Genomic DNA, 25,887 nt, shown 5'->3' with positions numbered 1-25,887 from the left:
TACATAGGGGCAGTATTATATATTAGGTATATTCTTTTACACAGAGGCAATATTGTAGTAGCTATATTCTTGTACATATGGGGAAGTATTATAGTAGTTATATTCTTGTACACAGGAGCAGTATTGTAGTAGTTATATTGTTGTACATAAGGGGCATTATTATTGTAGTTATATTTATTTACACAGGAGGGTAGTGTTATAGTACTTATATTCTTGTACGCAGGAGCAGTATTATAGTAGTTATATTCATGTACATAGGAGGCAATAGTACAGTAGTTATATTCTTGTACATGGGGCAGTATTATAGTGGTTATATTCTTGTACATACGGGGCAGTATTATAGTAGTTATATTGTTGTACAGAGGGGGCAGTATTATAGTAGTTATATGTTTGTACCTAGGGGGCAGATTTATAGTATTATGTTTATATTTTACATAAAAGCTGTATTATTGTAGCTAGAAAAGTATCATCTGTTTTCTATCAGTTGTCAGTTCTCTTCCCCTTTCAGTTTAGAAACTCATACAAAGTGCCTGGTAACAAATAAACCTGTTAATACAACAGTAGTGATATATAAAGAGAGTTTACAGTGTTTTGAGATGTAACAATTTTCTTATTCTTGTTTATTATCACATTTCCTGAATGTTGTTGATTTTTACAAAATGATAGAAAAGTGTTTCATTGTCTTCAGAGATTGTTTCATGAGATTATTAGAGCAGAGGGGACTAGCGACCACACATGTAACCCCTTCCTGTACAGTCTTTTTTCTGTGGTCACATTCTTAGAATTTTCTGTCTTGATGTAAGAAAGTTTCCTCTAATATCTGTCATAATATAGTGTAAAGTCCAGATGTAATGTGCCCCAGAAGTTATGCCTCCTATTCATAGTTTTCATAGTTCTTCACTAATATTGACTTTCTCCAGATTACCCATGAGTCGGGAGTTGTTCTTCATCGGACTGATCTCTGAATGTCAGTTAATTTCTCTACCAGCTCCTGGAAACTTGGCCGATCCTGCGGTTTGTCCATACAGCAAAGCAGCATTAGGTTGTACATCTCCATAGGGCAAAGTCGAGGCTGCCGTAACCTGTAGCCATGAGTGACTTGTGAGACTACCTCTCGGTTGTTCATTCCTACAAAAGAGAAACATATATTCATCAGAGTAGAAAACAGCCATTGGATTGTCCCTCAGATCCACAAATTGACAGTTGTCATAAAAAATATTCAATCCCCATTGAAAATTGTTTATTTACAAAATTTGCGGTCTCAAAATTACTCAACCCCCAGAATGGAATACCTCATAAAAGCATATAATTGTAAATCAGGGCTTTTTTAGTTGCATCAGATGTGCTTGAAATAAAACATAGGAAATACAGAGTCAAAAGAGTGGTTCAAAACAGTTAAGAGAAAAGTTCATTGCCTTACACAAGCAAGGAAAAGTATAAGAAAAGATGCAAAGACATTGAGATACAGCTGGAAGCATAGCTCACAAGCTGAAAGAGAAAGGAACACTGACTGCAGAATAAATTTGCAGCCAATCAGACGCCTCTTTGATGGTATTGTATGATGGATCAGTCTGGGATTCAATTCAGGTGACTGTGACAGCCCTTCAAAATCTTCCTGGTTTTCTTCAGAAACCAAACCTTGGGATACTTTGATGCATGCATTGGATCACTGTCTTGTTGAAAGGTCCATTGAGGCCCAATCTTCAGCTTCCACACAGAAGGTCTGACATTTTTTTCACCGTAAGCCACGGAGCCACCCCCATGCTTACCTGGAGGCAGTGTGTTATTTTCAGCGTATGCTTCATGCTTCCTCTTCAAGACATAATCGCTGATCCATATGCTCAAAAAGTTCCAGTTTTGTTTCATCGCTTCGCAGAAAAGAATCCCAAACCTTCCTTGGTTTATTTACATGGTTTTAGCATATTGGACTTCACTTTTTTGGTTCGAACATGGAGAATTTCAAGGGGTTTTCCACTACTAGGAAAACCCCTTCTTGAACTAAATGTTTGGCCGCAATAAATTAAAAAAATCTTTACTCATCTCCAGTGCTGGCGCCGTTACAGTGGTGTCAGCAGTCACGGTCCCGGGGCTGTGATGTGGTGGAATGACACGTGAGCCAGGCGCCCAATCAGGCATCACTATCCCCGCCTTCAGACTAATTGAACAAGAAGAGGAAGTCTGGGCTGCAGCTGATCTCTGACTTCCTCTTCATGTTCAATTTGACAGGAGGCAGGGACAGTGTCGCCAGTGCTGATTGGGCACTGGACACTACGTCATTCCATCGTATCACAGTCCCGTGACAGCGAATGCTGACACCGCTGGAACAGCGTCAGCACCGGAGATGAGTATAGGTTTTTTTATTGTATTGGGGTCAAATATTTAGTTCAAGAAGGGATTGTCCTAGTAATGGTAGTAATCTAGTAGTAGTAATCCTGACCACATTTCCAACTCCATTTGCTGACATGCAGCCTCAAACTTGCAACTTGCAAGGACCCTCCACCATGCTTCACTGTTCATTGTTGTACCACTCTCCAGCTCATCCGTGAAAAGTCTGCCTTCTGTTACAGCAAAATAATTCACATTTTGACTCATCAGTCCAGAGCATCTGCTGACATTTTCCTGCACCCCAGTTCCTATGTTTTTATGCTTAATTAAGTCACTTGAACTTGTTTCCATCTGGTCAGACTTCTACGAACAGTAGCTGGTTACTGTAACTGATTGATGCCAAATCTGTGATAATGGTGTCTTCCAATTTCAAAGGGAAGTGTCTTTTACCTGTTGCATTAAGTGTTTTTGGTCGACAATATTTCTTGGTGCCCTCAATGCTGAGAAATACAGGCAGATACTTATTCATCACACAGTACTATGAGGGAGGCGTCCGATTGACTCCAAATTTATTTTACAGCAGGACGACGACCCCAAACATCCAGCCAATGTCATTAATAACAATTTTCAGAGTAAAAAAGTATAAGAAATCCTGGAAGTGATAATACATCCCCATTGAGCCCTGATCTCACATCATCCAGTCTGTCTGGGAGTACATGAAGAGACAGAAGGATTTGCACAAGTGATATCCACAGAAGATCTGTGGTTAGTTCTCCAAGATGTTTAGAACAACCTCCCTGTTGAGATCCTCCAAAAACTGTGTACCAGGGTTTCCAACGGTCCAGAAATTCCAGAACAGTCTGTAAAAATGGGGCACTTCTTTGCCCCGTCTATAAAAAAAATTAAGGCGTCCATGTTTTTTTTAAGCTGAAGGAACTCATACAGATAATTTTAACTGTAATTATCATCATTTTGCAGTGGATGCCGCTGATGTCTTCATGAGAATTATGGGATGTAGACATGGATCACTTTTTATTTATTATAGTTTTCCAATGTGTCCGTAAAAAGTATTGTCTGTCCGTGATTTTTTCATAAGCCGTCCAGAAAAAATAAAAAGTCATGTTGGCAACCCTGATGTGTACCTATAAGAATTGATGATGTTTTGAAGGCAAAGGGCGGTCACACCGAATATTTATGTGACTTAGATTTCTCTTTCATTCATTCACTTGTGCATTTTCTTAATTAATAAACATAAACTATTATCACTTCTATTTTTGGAAGTATTTTTACTTTGAAGCATTTTTCTACACCTTCCTAAAACGTTTGGCCAGAACTATATATTACCTTTATAGGGCATATCTCCCAGAGTGTATATTTCATAGATCACAATCCCAAATGACCATACGTCTGACTTAGTAGAATATTTGCAGTACGATAAAGCTTCGGGCGCTGTCCATCTTATTGGGATGGAGCGATTGTTTTCTGGAGAGTAACAATCATCCTGGAATAAATTGAAGACCAAAATTTATTACACATGTTTAAAGATTTTTTTTTTAAAGGATTAATTTACTTGTACAGTTTAAGTCTCAGTGTTGTTCTTAAAGAGATATTCCTTCATATTTATACATGCAGGTAAAGTCTCTATAGCACCACCCAGTGATAGAAAAGGAAGGAATTTTGATTTTCATCTTTGTCAAACATTCAACATCATTTATGATTGTTTTTCACAGTAAGTAGTACTTTCTTTTTTCAATTTTTTCTGCCCTGTCACACTTTGAGTTTTATTTTTCTGGTATAGAGCTCCAAATCCTTTGTTTCCCTTCACCAAGTCATAAAGTTAAATGATAACGCTGTGTCTGGGGGAGCTCATTGCCTCAATGAAGGAACTGAAAGGGAGCTGTACTAATCTGTCTGCAGTGAACTCCCCATAGTGGTGGCTGGAGGCAGACAGAATTATGTCATTAAATGATATGACAGGAAGTAGGGGATACTGAGCTGTACAAAAAAAATGTACCCTTTTTTGGGAGTACTGCTAATTTTCTATGCCAAATAGCCTGTCAACAGAATACAATGGTAGTTAAAAGGACTATGGATAACCTTAAGTAGTCGAGCCAATCCAAAATCAGCAATCTTGCAGACCAGGTTTTCTCCAACGAGAACATTTCTTGTGGCCAGATCCCTGTGAACAACCTGTTTCTTCTCCAGATACTCCATACCATCCGCCACTTGACATATCATATGAATAAAGTCGGCATTTTTTAGCCGATTGCCTTCAGTTCCTGCAGAGACAGAATGTGGGTCATCTATATTATAGTCTCAGAATCAAATCTACTATGTCTTGTGCCTTCTACATCAACATAGTTGCTGAGCTCAGTGATTGGCTGCAGCGGTCATGTGTGCAGTAGTCGTGACGTCAACGATGCTGCCAGAAAGCTTATACCGGAGCAAAGGCAGAGAGCTGATGCTGAACTGAAGGACAGTGAGTACAAGTATCCAATCGCTTGTGTGGACCACTTTTTTGAAAGTGAAAAACCCCTTTAAAAAATTTTCAGCCATTTTGTAGCTATACTTGCTTTTAAGAATTCTAGCACAATTAATGTGCCCATTATGAAAAATTTAAAAGGGGTGGTCATACCTACACTTCACATAAGAAGTGTTATGCAGTGAAAAAATCTGATAGATATGTTAACAGCAGCTTGTTGACTGTTTCTATCCCTAAACACCTAGACCGTTCCAAAGAAGCACCAACAGGACAAGGTAACTGTCCAGTGTATCAGAAAATGATAATCTTTCTAAATTCCAGTCCTGAATACATATATAGCCAGTGGTCAGTAGTATCTCAACATAGAAATACTAGTAAAAGGCAATATCTAGGAACAGCTAAAACTGCCATTAGTCAATGACCCGGCCGACAATAAAGTATTAGTAAGAAATTCTAAGAGAATCAATACTGGATCTGTCAACAGCATGTTTCTGATGGTTTTCACTCTATGAATGTAATAGAGAGCTTTATTCTTCCATCAATTTTTTTTTTAAAGGTAGGACCTGTGGTAAAAGAAGAACTTGGGTGGCACATAGAGTCCCAACATGCCTGTCTGGGCCGTTGAGCAGTAAATGAAGTTTGGATAGTTCATGTCTGAATATACTGTAACATGACGCGGGGTGGTAGCCGTGGGCAAGGTACTCGTCTGTTGCGCCCCAGCACGTTACATGAAAGTGGGGATCCTGGCTGGATGTGTGTGTAATTGGGGGCAGGGTGGTAGTCAGTGCCGAGGAATGCTATGGTTTCTTCTTCACCCTGTCCCACTACAGGAAAATGGGGACTTGTGTGTCCCTGGGTGTGTGTGGTGTGCTGGATTCAGTGGTGGCCTATACTCACTGTCATTCTCGGTAACTTTTAGGTGCAGTTCTTCTGAGCCTTGAATAAGAGACGACACAGTTCTTTAAAAACAACACAGTCCGGTTTACTTGGCCACCACGGCCTTGAAGACAGGTAGGATTACAGGTACAGTGCAAGTTGCAGGTAACGGCATTCAAAGATGTTAAAATACAATCACAGTCCTCACACAGTGCTCCTCACTGTGTGTAGCAGACCTAGGGGAAAACTGCCTCTGGCCTTTCTCGTAGGGAAGCTCCTGCTTTACCCCAGGGCTCCCACTGCCCGACTCTAACAGGGACTACCTCGCTCCCGAGGCTCCCTAGTCCTGACACGTCCAATAATGCCTATAGGCTGGAAGAGGCCAGAATCCACAAAATGACTAAAGTATGGACTTTACTGTATTGTGCCCGTTGCTGTTAATCCTCCATATCTTCCCCACACACACCGGTCCTTCTTCTCCTCAGACTCTTAGCATATCTGTCCTTGCTCAATGCTACTCACTAACTCACTCAAACATGGCCCTCCCAGTAATCCCTCAGTCTTCACTGTCACTAAGGGGCGGCCCAAAACAGTTAACTCTGTGTGCCCCAACTAACATAAGGGTAAGGTAGTATAAACATGTAACTCTGCTGCCATCTAACGCCCGGCCGTATCATGAAAAATACATTTTAAGATGACTCAAACACACATAGTTGATAAAACAGTTCTACAGTTCTATAGGGGAGTGGAGTAGGAATTCTTCACACACCCCTCACATGCGGACTTGTCCTGTGAGGGCGCTACGCCTGGGCAGCCCGCATGTAACCGATGTTGCTGGTTTGCCAGGACCAGATGTTCCACAATTCAATGACGGAGACCACCATCCAAAAATAAACTTTTTACTGAACTTCGTAGGGGATATATACAAGGAATAGCAGGTTCATAGTCTTATGAATGTTTCCTTTACAACTCAAAACATTTTCACACAGTTTCCTTCCTTCATAGTCTTTAGCGTTCCTTATGGCCACTGTTTCTCACAACCCAGCTTTAACTCTACAGTCCTGCTTGCCATGAGTTGTCAACTCGTCCTGCAGTTCCGTATCCTCTTTTCCCTTTAAGGTGCCAGTATGGTCGGGACTGCTGATGCTCTGGAACTCCCGCTCGGGACACTCTACTCGTCCCATGGACCCAGTCCTGTTCAGGCCTGTTACCTTCAAGTGTTACGAGCTTGGGATCTTGTGGCTAGGCATACTCTACCAGAACCCGTTTCCAGGAGGTCACTCTGTCTCTTAGTCACTTCTGCTCCAGATCTCACTATTGCTTTTCTGTCTCGTCTCACTTAGGGTCACCCCAGAATATGGCACTGCTAAACTTGGACCTTTAGGTCCAGTTACTATGCACTCCAAGCCCTATCTGACTCCCTGACAGGAAATTGTCCCACTCTGGGCTAATCCCAAACATTAACTCTAACTATCTGCCCATTTTACTAACATTGCTAACGCACATCACAATTCACATTATATCACATCAAATAACCTTAAAATTTGTTTCTTCAAGAGAGAAACGTTGGCAGCATGTCCATATCCTTACAATACCAGATCCTATTTGTATATTATATTCCTCCATCAGTCTTGAAGACATAATTCTATAGAATTACCTTTCAAGTAGTCATTTAGGTTTCCTTTGACCATAAGCTCAGTAACAATGTAGACAGGTTCTCCTATTGAGCACACAGCCATCAACTGGATGAGGTTCCTGTGGCAAAGATTCTTCAGAGCATTTATTTCTTTCTCAAAGTCACTTCTGTTGAGGTCATCTGTAGGAAGAAGACCATCCTGTAAGGAGAATATCTCCAGACCTTCACCTTATTACTGGAAATCCATATTTTTCATAAAGACTAACCTTGCTTGAAAGTTTTTATGGCTACTTTCACCGTGTCGTTCCAGACTCCTTCATAAACTTCTCCAAAAAATCCTTGCCCCAACTTCCGTACGAGCTGAAATTCGGAATGTGACCTCTCCCAGGTTTCACTGAGGTTAATCTAGAGGATGCGTAAGAGACAAGATGACAGAAGATTGTTCATATGTAATGGAAAATTACAAGACAAGATCAAAGACGTAGATCCAAGAGAAATCCAGCCCATCCTGATATCTATGGAACCAATCTAAAAACTTTTTGAAATACTATTTCTGTCCCTCGCCGAATACCAACTCATTTATCTACTGAAATACTCTGTGCTGTTGTGGACCCTGCTCTTTATAACATGAAATTAGACTTTCAGGTACTTCTCTCTTCTTTACTACATAATATTATTTCCCCATCACATGCAGCATTGTCCTGACGAAGGCCGGTCACTCTCTCCTACATGAGCACATTTACTAAAAAAACCAGAAGATTGAGCAGGATCTGGTTACTAATTAATGTAGTTTTCAGTCTTTCTATTGATGCAATTTTAAATTAGCCTCTAGGTGGTGCTGTGCTCCAGTAAAGACAGCAGATGTTCACTATAGCTGGAAGTAATCAGATAACATTGTGTGCAAGTTTATTAACTGTGCAGCAATCACAGTATTTGTTACAGGCATATTGATGTAGAGAGAACAGTAAAAAGCCTCATATTCTGATAAAGTGCTTTGTTTTAAAAAAATATTTAATGTAGTATATATCCCAGCTGGTAATATTTTTGCATTAAATGCTATAATGACTGTATTACTGCCTTCTTTAACCACAAATATAACAATCATAATACTTCTCATATGGCCAAGAAAATAACTGCTATAATACTGCCTCCTATGTTCAAGACTATAACTACTATAATGCCCCCTATATACAAGAATATAACTACTATAATACTGCCCCCTATGTACAAGAAAATAACTACTATTTATACTCCCTGCCTCCTATACACAAGGGCAAGAAAATAACTGCTACAATACTACCCCATGTACAAGAATATAACTACTATAATACTGCCCCCTATGTACAAGAATATAACTACTATAACACTGCCTCCTATGTGCTAGAATATAACTACTATAATACTGCTCCTATGTACAAGAATATAACTACTATAATACCACCCCCTATGTACAAGAATATAACTACTATAATACTGCCCCTATATGCAAGAATATAACTACTATAATACTGCTCCCTATGTACAAGAATATAACTACTATAATACTGCTCCTATGTACAAGAATATAACTACTATAATAATGTACCTATGTACAAGAATATAACTACTATAATACTGCCTCTATATGCAAGAATATAACTACTATAATACTGCCCCCTATGTACAAGAATATAACTACTATAATACTGCCCCCTATGTACAAGAATATAACTACTATAATACTGCCCCCTATGTACAAGAATATAACTACTATAATACTGCCTCTATGTACAAGAATATAACTACTATAATACTGCCTCCTATGTACAAGAATATAACTACTATAATACTGCCTCTATGTACAAGAATATAACTGCTATAATACTGTCCCCTAAGAACAAGAATATAACTATTTACTATACTATTTTTTTCAGATTAAATTCGCCCATTGAAGTCTATGGGTGTGCAGAAAAAAAATCTTATTCCATACGGAGCCATCATATTGCATCCAATTTTTATGAATATATTGTAATTTTTTAAAATAAGAAATTGTATTTAGTCTTGTTAATTTTTAATAACTTCTGTATAAAAACAAATTGCAGATGGATGACAAATGAGAAAAAAAATTGTTTTCTGGATGAAGCGCGGATGATTTTTTATACACTGGTGTGAACATGCTCTAATACTGCCCTCTGAACATGTACGTAGCTGAATTGTCCTATCAGACTGGAACTTGTCTTACCCTCCTTATCGGACTATTAGACTTTCCAAGTGTAGAACATTAGTTGTTTGCACCTTAGACAAACACTCCTACACTGATATACGTGACACACCCCATACCAATGGTCGGTATGCTATAGTGCTATGCATTGTGCACACTCTCTTCTCCCCTGTGTATATATAGTATATATACCGTATATATATACAGTACAGACCAAAAGTTTGGACACACCTTCTCATTTAAAGATTTTTCACACTGAAGGCATCAAAACTATGAATTAACACATGTGGAATTATATACTTAACAAAAAAGTGTGAAACAACTGAAAATATGTCTTATATTCTAGGTTCTTCAAAGTAGCCACTTTTTGCTTTGATGACTGCTTTGCACACTCTTGGCATTCTCTTGATGAGCTTCAAGAGGTAGTCACCGGAAATGGTTTTCACTTCACAGGTGTGCCCTGTCAGGTTTAATAAGTGGGATTTCTTGCCTTATAAATGGGGTTGGGACCATCAGTTGTGTTGTGCAGAAGTCTGGTGGATACACAGCTGATAGTCCTACTGAATAGACTGTTAGAATTTGTATTATGGCAAGAAAAAACAGCTAAGTAAAGAAAAACGAGTTGCCATCATTACTTTAAGAAATGAAGGTCAGTCAGTGCGAAAAATTGGGAAAACTTTGAAAGTGTCCCCAAGTGCAGTTGCAAAAACCATCAAGCGCTACAAAGAAACTGTCTCACATGAGGACCGCCCCAGGAAAGGAAGACCAAGAGTCACCTCTGCTTCTGAGGATAAGTTTATCCGAGTCACCAGCCTCAGAAATCGCAGGTTAACAGCAGCTCAGATTAGAGACCAGGTCAATGCCACACAGAGTTCTAGCAGCAGACACATCTCTACAACAACTGTTAAAAGGAGACTGTGCAGCAGGCCTTCATGGTAAAATAGCTGCTAGGAAACCACTGCTAAGGACAGGCAACAAGCAGAAGAGACTTGTTTGGGCTAAAGAACACAAGGAATGGACATTAGACCAGTGGAAATCTGTGCTTTGGTCTGATGAGTCCAAATTTGAGATCTTTGGTTCCAACCACCGTGTCTTTGTGCGACGCAGAAAAGGTGAACGGATGGACTCTACAAGCCTGGTTCCCACCGTGAAGCATGGAGGAGGAGGTGTGATGGTGTGGGGGTGCTTTGCGGGTGACACTGTTGGGGATTTATTCAAAATTGAAGGCATACTGAACCAGCATGGCTACCACAGCATCTTACAGCGGCATGCTATTCCATCCGGTTTGCGTTTAGTTGGACCATCATTTATTTTTCAACAGGACAATGACCCCAAACACACTTCCAGGCTGTGTAAGGGCTATTTGACCAAGAAGGTGAGTGCTGGGGTGCTACGCCAGATGACCTGGCCTCCACAGTCACCAGACCTGAACCCAATCGAGATGGTTTGGGGTGAGCTGGACCGCAAAGTGAAGGCAAAAGGGCCAACAAGTGCTAAGTATCCCTGGAAGACCATTTCCGGTGACTACCTCTTGAAGCTCATCAAGAGAATGCCAAGAGTGTGCAAAAGCAGTCATCAAAGCAAAAGGTGGCTACTTTGAAGAACCTAGAATATAAGACATATTTTCAGTTGTTTCACACTTTTTTGTTAAGTATATAATTCCACATGTGTTAATTCATTGTTTTGATGCCTTCAGTGTGAATGTACACTTTTCATAGTCATGAAAATACAGAAAAATCTTTAAATGAGAAGGTGTGTCCAAACTTTTGGTCTGTACTGTATATATACTGTATATATACAGTGTATTATATCAGTGTTACCTCCGCCACACAGGGCTGCAGCAGGGGACTTTTCAGAAGCTTCCAGTTTGTTCTATGGAAGACGATAAGTTCCTGGATGGTGGAGAAGCTCCTGCCGTTCTGCAGGTAAAATTCTCCATTGGAGTCCTTGTTGATGCGGAAATGAGTGATCTTATTCTCATTGCGAACTGAGGACAAAGAAGAAGAATGTTGTTAGGAACCGGCTCCATCTAAAAAACTCCAAAAATTTTAACTTGAGGGCATTAGTGTTGTGTTTTTCTAAAAAAAACTATTTTACTGTAAGATATGCCGGCGACGTGATGACCCAGAATGTCACTCCAGGTGAAGACTGACAAATTCAGCTTATTCCCAGACTTAGGTGGGCTATCCTCATTTCCGCATTAGGAGGTAGCATGTGCCGGATGCTTTGTCAGATTTTTTTGTGCGCCTGACGGGTAGCGTGAACCTATCATTCGATTAGTATATAATAGAACAGAGTCACAATACCTGGCAAGTAGCCAACACACATCCCCTGGCAGCGCCTCTCGTCTTCCGATGTGGAAGCAAGAGGCGATAGATAACCCCTTTAGGCTCTTTTCTTAAAGGGAACCTGTCACCAGAAATAACGCTATTGACCTGCAGTTAATTTGCAGGTTAACAGCGTTATTATGCTGCCCAGCGCCTGCACACAGCCAAATGCTGCAGGGAGAAAATTAACTTTATTCTCCCCACCAGCATTTGGTTTCAGTTATGGGGATGGGGGCACCGCGGGTTGAGTCACAGCTCTGAGAATACAGATCGACGGCTGTAACCACGCCCCCAGCCCAGACTGACAAATGCATAGCCAGTGCAATCAGTACAAGCAGGGGACAATGTAGTATTCTGCTCCCACTGTCTCCAAAACCAGTTAAAATAAGAATAAAATCTAAAAATCCTTATACTCACCTGTCCGAAGATTAAATAAGTGTCCCACACTGTAATCCATCTGACCGCATACATCGAGGAGCAAAGGAGAATGACCCGCTGCAGCGAACGGGCCCCTGAACTGCGCTGAGCTCACCGAGCGGTGTTCTGTCACTCAGTGAGCTCAGCACAGTTCAGGGGCCCGCTTGCTGGAGCGAGTCATTCTCCTCTGCTCCTCAACATGTGCGGGGACAGAATACTACTGTCAACATTGTCCCTTGCCCACACTGATTGCAGCGCCAGCAGGGGACAATGATTAAAGATGCCTGCAGCACCCGGCATTTGGGAACAGCGCGAACTGTACCAATGATTCCCAGGCGCTGGTACGTGTTCATCAGTGTGCATGTGTGCGGGACGTTTTGCGGCCAGTGCTGCTGGTTAAAAAAGGACATGTCAACGTGTTTTGCTCACAGACACACGGTCCATGAAATCACACTTACATGCACAGACCCATTCATTTGAATGGGTCTACATGTGTCAGTGTCTCCAGTAGGTGTGGAAATGTACACCACACATACTCGAAACATGGATGTGTGAAATACCCCTTCGGATGCGTGCAGCATAATAATGCTATAACCCTGCAGATTAACCGAATATCGGCAGGTTAACAGCATTATTTCTGGTGACTCTGGGACCTTGATTTCCAAATGAAAATTGAAACTCTGGGACCTTGTGGAGTGTGTCAATGACTGCCTTCTGGACATCTGTCAAGTCAGCAGTCTTCCCCATGATTATGGAGCCTACTGAAACAGACTAAGGGACCTTTTTAAATGCGTGGGAAGCCTTTGTAGGTGTTTTTTCTTAATTATTCTAATTTACTAAGATAATGACTTTTGTGTTTTCATTGGCTGTAAGCCATAATCATCAACATTACCAGAAATAAACACTTGAAATAGATTACTCTGTAATGACTCTATATAATATATGAGTTTACTTTTTGTATCGAAGAACTGAAATAAATTAACTTTTTGATGATATTTTAATTTAGTGAGATGCACCTGTACATGGTAATCCAATCATCACCCGAAACCTCTCGGGATCATACTACTAACTAGAGATGAGTAAATCAAATTCATGTCAAATTTTTAAGGAATTTGCTGAAGCCGATGAATTCAAACAATATGCGACTCACTTCACATTAATTGTCTTGAATGGTCATTGCCATTATGTACACTGCTGAAGATTACATCTGCTAGAGAAGGATCAAATGACCTTGGTCGGACTTTCTCATAATGCCCTGTAGCTACCAGATCACACGGTATAGCACAGCCAATCAGGAGGGACTATCATAGCCTGTATAAAAGCTGAGGCAGTGAATTCAGCAGCTGTTTTGTGATGAATCTGGAGAGGATATCAGGGTTCACAGGTTAGCAATAAAAGTAGGAGGACAAACCCATAAGACACTGAAGAAGCTGGTCAGATAGTGTGCTACGGCACAGAAGTGAAGAAGATTAGTGTGTGAAGAAAAGAAAATAGTGTCATACATGTTTTTCTGGGCTATTGGAGGTTTTAGGGTACTTTTTGATGTTCAGAATCATATGTTTTTCAGTAACATATAAACTTTCATTTTTAAAGGTGCCCCAATGTTCAGTGAACAACCTTGGTCCTGTGTTCAGCAGCTCCACTTCCAGCTCGGTGATGGACACAGAAAAACCAAACTGTGGCAGTACATCATCAGAGTTTTGGTCAAAAGCCAAGCCAGCCCCCTTTTCAGGGAATGGGGCTGGCTTGGCTATTAAAATGAGAAAGACAGCCATCCCTCTTCATAGAAAATTCTGAAACGGGAAACTAATGTGCACAGGGCCAAATGTGAAGCTCTCGGGAAGTGAGCTAATAGCTGAGCTGAGCACCTTTGGAAATAGAACCATTTGATGAACATATATAACAGTATTTTTTTTGGAAGTGGAAATCTCCGTAAATCAAAATTACATCTTAAAATGGGTTTCCATTGTCTTCAAGACACCGCACAGATGACATCCATGTGCTACAGTTTTTTTGTCACTGATCCATTGACTTGCATTGGCGAGTTTGATCTATGACTTGTATCAAAAAGTGACTGGTGATGAGCGAGCATGCTCGGGATCCTCAGCACTCGCCGAGTATTTCCGGGGTTGCTCGGCGGGAGCTCGGGTCCCTTTCTTGCATGTTTGGTGCTCTTTACAGAGCCAATGAACATGCAGGGATTGCTTGCCACTCACTGAAATTCCGTAGTCATGTTGGTTGTGGCATTACAGTGATTGGCTGGCCGCACAGCGTCATCAGGTCTATATCAGACCCGGCGCCGCCATGCTCGTCATAGTCACTCCAGAATCAGACAGTGTAGGGAGAGCTTCTGCTGAGCTAGGGAGAGATTTGTTTTTTTCTAGTTAGTGTAGGTGTACCAAACTATATTAGAGACACATATCCATCTCAACAAACAGTCCTTCCGAGGACTAATCAATCTACAGAGATATCAGGCAGGCAGGGTATATAGGCAGGCAGGCAGGGTATATAGCAGACTGCAGTGCATATAGCACAAGAAGGTCCATTCCAGTTTTGTCTGCTGCTGCTGTTGGATATTTCTAGAAATAGGCCCAGGTCTCAGGGGCCAGGAATTATTTTTTTTGGATCTTAATCCTCATTATTTGCTTAAAAAGCAATCCAGAGAACACCGTTGTTCTGCGCCATTTGCTAGCTGGCACTGGAGAATACAGGCAGGTCCTTTCCATATTACAGTGCTAAAAATCCAGCTATTTAAAACTGTGGTTTGTCTGTCACACGGATCACATATAATTGCGCTGAAAATCCTGCCATTTCTGGCATCCATTAAAAATTTGTTTTAGTGTGTCAGTGAAGCAATTGACACCAGTTTGCTGTTCAAAATAGTTACCTACAGGTCAGGTATTTAAAACTGTGTTTTCTCAGTCACACGGATCACATATATGTTTTCAGAAAATACTGCCGTTTCTGGCCTCCATTAAATTTTTTTTTCAGTGTGTCAGCAAAGTTTTTGACACCGATTTGTATCTTCTCGCCCGACCTTCCTGTCCCAATTTCTAGGGGACCGCAGCACACCACTATTGAACCCAGAGCAGTGTCAAAAAGTTGTTGGTTGGATAGCGAATAATGCTTGCAGCCACTTTGCCACCACCACCACCCTGTCTTCCAAACGGTCAAGTCTCAATAGCCGTGAGTCTGGACTGCATATTCCTCACCCTGATCCTCCTTCCTCCCACCATGTCGAGTGCCTGGAGACAACTGATCCCACACTTGGACACTCCGAAGAGCTGTTCACTTTTCCATTTATAGATTCGGACCTCTTGCCTGGTCCACTTGAAGCGGGGCAAGAGGAGATCGCATGTAGCGATGCTCAAATATTTGAACAGCCACGGTCACATGAAGGCAAAGGTGGGAAAGTGTCACAAGAAGTGGACAATTATGAGACACAATTAGTCGTGGATGATCTAGTAACTGACCCAAGCTGGCAGGAGGACATGCAGAGCGAGGACAGCAGCACACAGGGGGAGGGAGGCAGAGCACCCCAACAGGCAGGAAGAAGCAGTGTGGTGGCCGCAGACAGAAGGCAGGCAACCGTTCCCCATAACACCAACACGAAGGAAGTTGCCAGTACAACTGTTAGGTCTTCCCGAGTCTGGTTGTTTTTTAAAGACTCTGCCGATAACCCCAAAAAGGCCATTTGCACCACCTGCCAAGCCAGCATCAGCAGGGGTGGCAAAACTAGCAGCCTGACCACCAGCATGATCAGGCACATGGCAGCTAAGCACCAGACTTTGTGGGCCGAGCCCCAGGGTCCAGGAACAGTGTCTGCGGGTGACACCACTGCTTCTTCCCCTGGTGTGCATGCAAGCCAATCCCCTGTTCATGGTGCATGCAAAGATACCTCCTGCCCTGCACCTGTCTTTGCAGCATCAGGAAGCATGTCCACGTCCTTGTACCAGTGCAGCTTTCAGTTGTCCATACCCCAGTCCTTGGAACGCAAGCGCAAATACGCAGCCAATTCCCAGGCCACACTACTAAATTCCCACATTTCACGACTGCTTGTACTCGAAATGCTGCATTTTAGGCTTATGGAGACGGAAGCATTCCGCAACCTGATGGCGGCGGCCGTCCCTCGGTACTCGGTCCGCAGCCACCACTATTTCTCCCGGTGTGCCGTCCCCGCATTGCACAAGCACGTGTCCCAAAACATTAGTGGTGTCCTCAACAATGCAGTTACCGGGAAAGTCCACGTAACCACGGACCTAACCACGGACACGTCTACAAGTGCTTTTGGGCAGGGATGGTACATCTCGCTAACGGCACACTGGGTTAACATAGTGGAAGCAGGGACCCAGTCGGAGCACGTCCTCCTGACGCCAAGGATTGCGGGCCCTAGGTCAATCAGGGTTGCCCCCACAGTCTACAGCTCCTGCACCTCATCCTCCTCAGCCTCCACTTCCTCTTCAGCCTCCATCTCCGAAATGACCACATCAGTCACAAGCTGGAAACACTGCAGCACTGCCTCGGCCAAGTGGCAACAGGCTGTGCTGAAGCTAATATGCTTAGGTGACAAACCGCACAATGCTGAAGAGCTGTGGACAGCTCTGAAAGAGCAGGCAGATCTGTGGCTCACACCGCTGAACTTACAGCCAGGCATAATCGTGTGTGACAATGGCCGGAACCTGGTGGCTGCTCTGAGGCGAGGCAAGCTCACACACGTACCATGCCTGGCTCATGTGCTTAACCTCGTGGTTCAGCGGTTTCTCAAATCCTACCCAGAGCTGCCGGATCTGCTTGTTAAAGTACGCCGCCTGTGTGCCCATTTTAGAAAGTCAACTACAGTTTCTGCCGCCCTTGCAGTGTTTCAGCAGCGTTTGCAGCTTCCTGCTCACAGACTGGTGTGTGATGTCCAGACGCGTTGGAACTCTACACTGCAGATGTTGGGAAGGATTTGTGAGCAGAAGAGGGCAGTTGTTGAGTACCAGCATCAACAAGGCCGTTGGTATTCAGTTCAGACTCCCCACATAAGACCTCAGGAGTGGACATGGATGTCAGACATATGTACCAGCCTCCTAAACTTTGAGGACTCCACCAAGATGGTGAGCGGCGATGACGCCATAATTAGCGTCACCATCCCGCTTCTCTGTCTTCTGAAATGCTCTCTGCTCACAATCAAAGAGGATGCATTGCAGGCGGAGCACGACGAGATGGAGCAAGGAACCATACAGGGTGATTACACACAGCCCAGCCTCATCTCATCCCAACATGGATAGGATGACAATGAGGAAGAGGAAGAGGAGGAGGAAGAACAGGAGCTAGTTTCATGCGCTATAGATACTACCTGCACAACTGTCATACCGTCTGTTCAGCATGGATGGCCTGAGGACAGAGAGGAGGAGGAGGAGAGCATGGTCAGTCGTCCTCTTGGGGAGGACATGGAAGTCTTGCCTGTTAGCAGTCTGGCACGCATAGCTGATTTTATGTTACGTTGCCTTTCCCATGACCCTCGTGTTTTCAAAATTTTGGGTGACAGTCATTACTGGTTGGTCTCACTTCTAGACCCACGGTACAAGTAGAATTTTTATATCTCTTATTCCTGAGGTGGACAAGTCTACAAAAATGGGGCAGTACCAGAAGGCCCTTGTTGTGGAATTATTTAAAAAATTCCTATCTGAAAACGCTGGCGGCAGAGGTCACAGTTCGCTGGACAACCAAGGAGTACAGACGAGAGAGACATAACTTCAATCCATCAGAGGCAGGGGAACACTGTCAAAGTTCTGAGAGAATTTTCTCAGCCCCTCCCATCGCACAGGCCCTGAGGTGCGGGGTACTCTCACAAGGAGTGCAAAGTTTGGGAAGATGCTGAGGGAGTACCTTGCCGACCGTACCAACGTCCTCCGTGATTCCTCTGTGCCTTATAATTATTGGGTATCCAAGCTGGATACGTGGAATGAACTGGCTCTCTACGCCTTGGAGGTCCTGGCCTGCCCTGCTGCTAGCATTTTATCAGAGCGGGTTTTTAGTGCCGCTGGTGGAATTATAACTGATAAGCGCATCCGCCTGTCAACTGAAAATGTTGACAGGCTGACTCTTATAAAAATGAACAAGGGCTAGATTGGGCCAGACTTCTCAACACCACCAAATGATAGCAGCGTAACATAAACTCAAATCCAGTGTCTTTTTTTGGGAGGTCTATTCCCATGCACCTCTTCACACCCACACATGGGTATACGCTTCCTGATTTTGGCTATTTGCTCTTGTCCTCCTCCTTCTCCTCATCCTCATCCTCCACCACCATATCACCAGGTGACCGCGGTCTGCGATGCAACACCCACATAATTTTTTTAAATGGTGCTTATGATGCTCGTAAAAAATTTTTTTTATACAGGATGTTCATGTATACTCCCCCGGGGTAAATGGTTGTCAGCCCATACACTTGGGCATTACAAGTTTAGGAGACCCGCTCCTTTCTAATGGGAACATTTTTTTATGAGGCCCTTCTCCATGTCTCTTCCAAATGGCATTGGAGTGCCTCCAAATTTTTGGCAACCCTTGCATTCACTGCATAGGCCAACACTATGGGAGACCTGCTTCCTAATAATGGGAACATTGTTTTCAGGAGGCCCTCTTCTAAGTCTCTTCAAAGGGGTATTGGGGTGCGTCCAAATTTTCAAAGTGGTATTAGGGTGCATCCAAATTTTGGGCAGCCCTGCCACTCACTGCATACGCAATAACAGTATAGGAGACCCACTCTTTAGTAATGGGAACAATAAAACAAAGCCGGCTGATGGCTCTCTAAGAATAGTGAGGGCCGACTGCTGGCCCTTTAAGAATAGTAAAGGCCGCCTGATGGCCCTATAAAAATAGGCTTTGTGACTTTCAGTGTCCCGCCTTCATAAATGAAACACGATGTGTCTGATGATATCTCACTCACCACATGGCCAGATAAGGTTGTAAAATGTTAAAATGACATTTCCTGGTGAATGCATTTGTCACGGTTGAAAGCAATGCAAAAGTGCAAAAACGCATCAAAAATGCTAAGTGTGAACATAGCCCAAGGTGTGCAGGAGTATTTTTAGTTTTGGTTATTTATTTTGCTTTATATACAAGTCATTACCCTGGAAAGGATGTTCCTTAACATATTTCCCAGGAAAATCCATTTTAGTTTCGCTTTTGTATGTTTTAGTCTGTAAAAGTGGCGTAATACCTCTGACAATGTTGTTGACAGCAGTGACATGGGAGTCAGAAATGCTTCCAGGGGTCTTCCCCATGCTCTTCCCATGTAATTTGAGCACTGATCCCATTGATTTGGGCAATTTTTAGGCCCTCTGCAGACCGCCAGGGGGAGTCGCCTGAAAAATGCTCGAGTTTCCCATAGACTTACATTGGGCTCGTTGCTTGGGTCGAGCACCCGAGCATTCCAATTTGCTTGACCCGAGCAACGAGTACCCGAGCATTTTAGTGCTCGCTCATTACTAAAAGTGACGTTTCCATTTTTTTTCTTTTTGTGGACCCTCATAGACGTGAAATCTGAGTTAGGCCTAAACCCATCTGCTCTCAGGAGATATCGCTTCTCTTAGCTCTTCTTCATACATTTACCTGATAACGAGAAGAGTCCATGATTAGTATCACTGGGTCGGACCAGGTAGGAGCCGTGGGCATTAGGTGGGCACAGCAGCAATCTCTCTGCTTCTTGTCTACTGGAAACTTCTATGTACCAGCTGTGAGAAAAGAGAAGTTGGGAAAGAATGAAGATTAGGGGATTATTCACCTGTTTGTGATTTATAGCACAATAAGGGGAAGTTGCCACAATAGGATTTTACTGCCAGATTGTAACTTTTAGTTTGAGAAGATACAATGGAATATCTGTGCAATGGCAGAAATAGCAAACTGGGCACTTATCACGTGACAGATATCCCTTCATGTTTCCTTGGTCCTTAGGACATATTATCTGATGTCCTGTGGTCTTCCCTCTTCACACACAACACACTATAACATGTCAGTCTGCCAACTCTCAGACCTTAGGTCTATCTGTGCTGAACACTGGGCTCTAACTCACCCACTGTCAGGAAGTTGTCTCCTGTCCTCCCACAAGCCCCACCCATTCTGGGCTAATCCCAACTATTAACTCTATCTACCAGATAAAATCGCGTGCAATGCATTATATTAGAACACATATCTCTTCAAGAGGGTGTGGGCAGCACCTCCACTTCCTTACACTTCTTCCCATAAAAATGTGTTGAGTCGCACAATGGGTGCAGCTCGTGCCAGATTGGAGAGTAGCACCATGTTCTGTTATGAATAAAGCGGATCTGTCATCAGATTTCACAATGCAATCTGCATACATTACTAAATAAATCTCTCAGACCCAATGAGGCTGGTGTACTTACTTTGAAAATCCATATCAGAATGCATGTAGAAACCTTAAAGAGTTATGCTCATGTTAATAGGTGGAAATTTTTTTAATAGTGCTTGTAAAAACAAGAAATTTTCCAATTTACTGATTATTAAAATTTACAGCCGTTCTTGAGATATTAATACTTTTCTTTTCTTGCCTAGGAGACCGACCACCTCTGCTCTCTAGCGTCTAAGCACTACACTGAATCTGGCTAGGATTAGAAGGTATTAGCGTGCTCCAGTGATCCTAGCCAGCTTCAGAATAGTGCTAACATGCTTAATCTCAGTAGAAAACAGCTTGTAAGCACTGCGCATGTCTGCCATCTATCAGCGGTGGTCGGTCCCCAAGGCTGAGTGGTAAACAAAAAAAGAAGTGTTAATATCTGAAGAATGGATGAAAATTTTAATAATCAGCAAATTCCAAAATTGCTTATATTTATAAGCACTATCCAACCATATCTATGAAGAAGGGAATAACCCTTAGGCCACAGCCCCATTATCAGTATTTGGTCAGTATTCGGTCAGTATTTTTTCTCAGGAGTAGGAGCCAAAACCAGGTGAGGAACAATGAGAGAAAAGGTATAATAGAAACAAGTCACCAATTCTGCATTTATCACCCACTCCTGGTTTTGGCTCCCACGCCTGAGAAAAAATACTGACAGAATACTGACCAAATACTGATTGTGGGGCCGTGGCCTTAAAAGGGGTTTTTCAGAAGTTTCTGGAGTCACTCTATGCCGAATCCTGACAGTGTGCATCTGGAAACAAATTACACAGTTTTACTATGCAGTGCCCCACAGGAGGCGCTGCTTAACAATCTAAATAAAGGGGGCAATCATTTATTATAAACTCTTGTATCAAACTAACTGTGGTCTGCTTCTCCTAGTCCAGTGTCCCCATGACAACACTTCTTGTTCTACACACTGGCATTTAAACCTACTCAAACAGATCTAGAATGGAAGATCCAAATCACCATCTGATTTAATGCTCAAATCCTTTAACTATCCCATATCACAAAAACGAATAGTTGGAAATAGCAGCACTTAGGTCAAAGCTGCATCCTCAGAATGTGAGACAGGGAGTGTTGTCATAGGGACATTAAAATGTCATTTTACATTGGTAACAAGTTGCATGATATAAAAGGTGCAAATAGGTTGAAGAGGCCGATTGTCATTGACTTGCACTGATCGGGTGGGTGCACACTTCCGTGTTTCTCAGTCCATTCTCAGGCACAATTGCCCGGACCGACCGCGAGTCTCCTCACCTGAACTAACTGAGTCATAGGTTCATTCAGGTCCGGAGACCCGCAGTCGGGCTTGGTGCTGAGGTCTGATCCCGGCCATATATTACGGATGCAATTTTATTGTATGTGGTTCATAATGATTTTATTGTTTCTGCAGTAGAGAGGGTGGGGGGGGGGTAGTATTATTACTGGTATTACTATTATTAATAGCGGCAGTCTTGGGGTATGCTCACATGTCTGTTTGGGATCCAATTATAATGGATCCAGTTTAACAGAAAAATTGAAAAGAACAAAAACTGATATCAACTGGAAATCACAGCTTCCGTTTCTCCACGCGTGGATCCGTTTGGTTTCCCATTCTTACTAGAGGTGTCTCCGAGCACCGCCACTGCCCTGGGCATAGACACTGCTTAAAAATGGACAGCAGGAGAACGGACCATCCGCCACGATCCATTCCCCCATAGACTTTACTGTTAAACTAAACAGAAAGGTCTGTTCCGGTTTCTACTCATTTTTATGGGTCAAAAAGTATGGAAGCAAAGACATTTTAGGATGGGGTAAAAAACGATTCAAATGAAGGCGTCCCGTGACAGAACATTTTATTTCTGCTTTTCTGCTCTTCAAATAGATCAGAAAACCATAGCCATAGTAGAATTATTATTATATTAGTCATTACTATTAAAAGTAGTAGTTTTACTATTATTCTTATTAATATTTATATGAATTTTTGTTTTTATTATTGTTACTACTACTACTACCAGTAGTATGGGTTGTATCACTATTATTAATATTAGTAGTAGCAGTAGTACATCTATAATTAATGTTACTATTAGTATCACTATAGTTATTATCATTATTACTATTATTAGCAGTATCACTATTACTAGTAGTAATATTATTACTACTATTATATTATATTACTAGTGGTAATTCTAATACTACTAATATTAGTAACTGATACTAATTACTATTGCTACTATTATTACTAGTAGTCATCATTATGATTACTATTAGTAGTGGTAGTATCACTATTATTACTATCAGTGGTAGTGTCATTATTATTATTAGTAGTGGTAGTAATATTACTATATGTTGGCCAAACCCACTGAACTAGTAAATGTTTACTGACTATTCCCCCAGATGATGATGGAGGAGAAACAAGAATCAAACATGCAGAATTTTGTCACCTGATTGTTTTGTTCCCCAGGGAGATAACCTGCCACCTCAAATACATGAATCCCAAACCATGGGCAGCATGAATCAGAGCCTGCCTGTGCAATTGCGGGCATGTAGGTTTTATTATGAAATGCTGCAAAGTTTCTGAGAAAACTTATTTTGAAAAGTCGGTGACTATGTGTGTCGGCTGACTAGTCCCCGGCGTCTTTACCCCACCTCGATTCCCATAACTGACTGGGTAGGTTGACTAGTCCAATGTTGTCCATGGCGCTTCACCCCTGCTCGATTCCTATGACTGACGGTTCAGGTTGGATAGTCCAATGTGGACCCTGGTGTCTTCACCTCACCTCGATCCTCATGACTGACAGGATAGGTTGACTAGTACAATGTGGTCCATGGTGCTTCACCCCACCTCAATTCCCATGTCTGACGATTCAAGTTGGATAGTCCGATGTGGTCCCCGGCGTCTTCACCTCACTTCGATTCCCATGTCTGACGGTTCAGGTTGGATAGTCCAATGTGGTCCCCGGCGTCTTCACCTCACTTCAATTCCCATGTCTGACGGTTCAGGTTGGATAGTCCAATGTGGGCCCTGGCATCTTCACCTTACTTCGATTCCCATGACTGACAGGGTAGGTTGACTAGTCCAATATGTTCCCTGGTGCATCACCCCGCTTCGGTTCGAATGACTGACAGTCATGGGAATCGAGTCGCGGTGAAGCCGTCGGGAACTGCATTGGACTAGTCATCTGAGACACATGATCCCTGGCTTTTTAAAGTATGTTTTTTTTGGAAACACCACAGCATTTCAAGATAAAACCTACACCGCCATAATTGCACAGGCAGGCTCCAATTCATGCTGACCATTGCTAGGGCAGCATAAATCTGATGATAGGTTCCCTTTAATGAGGATATCCAGGTTTTTCACAAAAGTTTGCAGTCACTCTATGTGACCAGTGCCAGCGGTGAGACCGGGCATATGCAATATGCACACTTCCGGCCACATTCTGACTAGATGTGAGCAGTTTCGCTCAGCGTACGTCTAGTCAGAATGTGGCCGGGAGTATGCATTTCACATACTTGCGGTCACATGACTGCCTGTTCTCCTTCACAACTTGTGAGGATTCACAAGTCTGCAGTCACATAGTGTCTGCAGACTTTCATGATAAACCTGGACAATCTTTTTAAGTTCGTACCCTATAGCGCCTTGGTAATACCTATTGCCCAATACTGCTTAGTTTTTGCAAATTTCCACTTTTTCACATCTATTCACACTGGATCCCAAAACCCCCATTCCCTTATATTGCACTGCCGTTAGCTGCCTGTATGAATACGGTGTAACACTACATAGGGGGAGTGAAAGGAAAAGTTTAGTGGCCGTCATTTCTTCACACGACGGTGTATCCCACACTCAGGTAAAACCCCAGTGGCAGAGTTATAAGATATTAGATCCTACGATGAGACAAGAATAAACAAGACGTGTTCTGAAGAGGTCACCAGCTTTGTACAGTTCCCCCTACAACCTCTCCCTTACTGGTCCTTCTGTGTGTCAGTCTTTACTACAGTTCTGGCATTACATTCATGAACCAGAAAGACCAGACAAGTAACAGCTGCTTGTGGTGTAGCGTTTTTCAGACATTGAGTAGTCATCTTGATACTTACGCCTCATTGCTCAGACTGGAGTAGCCGTCAAAGTCGTACTCGTTGGGTTGACCAGGAAAGTCGAACGCTACTTGATTGGTGTTGGCACTGGAGGTGAAACTTAAAGCCGATGTATAATTTGCTGGTACCAGTCCCATCTCCATGGTTCCTTTTAGTTTCCGGGCCAAGATATAGTCCCCCTCATCTCTGATCATGCAGAGTTCCTCCCCAGTTTTCACGCTCAGTTCTTGGTCGTCTCTTGCAACAAAGTCGTAGAGCACAGTGACAATGTCCACACTTGGCATCCCGCTAGACATGAGACGATCTATGGTGGGCACAGATCTCACAGTCTCTGGAGGAGTCCAGATTTTATCCCATAGACACACCATACACTTCATATAGTTCCTACAAAAGCCCTCCATGCTTGGGTAAGGTGTGTGCCAGTGCAGGTGCCAGCGCAGGTGCGGATCAGCCTCCTGCCAGCATGCTCCCTACTCATCTGTGCGGGATTTTTCACCTGCTTCACTTCCTGATCACCTGAACCTTTATAAACAAAAGTAAAACTCTCATCTTATACCAGGAAGATCAATCTAAAGGAATGCGGTCCGACCAGTAATTCTGCAGAAAAGAGGGGCTAATGCCAGAGCAAAGACGGTAATGGAAAAAATACCAACAGTCTGTGATTCTTCATTCTTGGGTGAAATGTCACCTATTGTACACAGAAGTAGCAGAGCTGAGTTTGTCATTGTATTTCTAGGTAGAGATAGTAAAGCAGCTTTAACGTCAGTCCCCTAAAAGTAAAAATGTTACATATGAAATGTGCTAAATGACAAACTCAGCACTGCTACATACATAACCATCATGCATGTGAGAATAGCATCTTGTTGACGCTAAATGACAAATGCAGCACTGCTACATCCGTAATGATCGTGCATGTGGGAATAGCAACTTGTTGACGCTAAATGACAGCACTGCTACATCCGTAATCATCATGCATGTGGGAATAGCAACTTGTAGACGCTAAATGACAAACTCAGCACTGCTACATCCGTAATCATCATGCATGTGGGAATAGCAATTTGTTGACGCTAAATGACAAACTCAGCACTGCTACATCCGTAATCATCATGCATGTGGGAATAGCATCTTGTTGACGCTAAATGACAAACT

The 25,887-nt window shown here is 42.7% G+C and overlaps 1 protein-coding gene across 1 annotated transcript; it reads right to left on the bottom strand.

Annotated features, from left to right (window-relative positions):
* Positions 1–589: 589 nt before the first annotated feature.
* Positions 590–25,271, bottom strand: LOC141272327 (tyrosine-protein kinase Srms-like). Its single transcript, XM_073682914.1, has 8 exons — positions 24,739–25,271; positions 19,860–19,981; positions 11,340–11,506; positions 7,586–7,724; positions 7,341–7,499; positions 4,423–4,604; positions 3,670–3,826; positions 590–1,128 (listed from the first exon to the last, which is right to left on the bottom strand). Exons 1-8 carry the CDS (start codon positions 25,137–25,139, stop codon positions 947–949), a joined length of 1,509 nt encoding a protein of 502 aa, XP_073539015.1. The 5' UTR covers positions 25,140–25,271; the 3' UTR covers positions 590–946.
* Between the last annotated feature and the right edge of the window lie 616 nt (positions 25,272–25,887).

This window comes from Phyllobates terribilis, unplaced genomic scaffold, assembly GCF_046119375.1.
Source record: "Phyllobates terribilis strain yellow unplaced genomic scaffold, ASM4611937v1 Scaffold_5__5_contigs__length_657084704, whole genome shotgun sequence".
NCBI classification, from domain to species: Eukaryota; Metazoa; Chordata; class Amphibia; order Anura; family Dendrobatidae; genus Phyllobates; species Phyllobates terribilis.
Note: the sequence above shows the minus strand (reverse complement) of the source record. Positions and strands in the feature narration are given on the sequence as shown.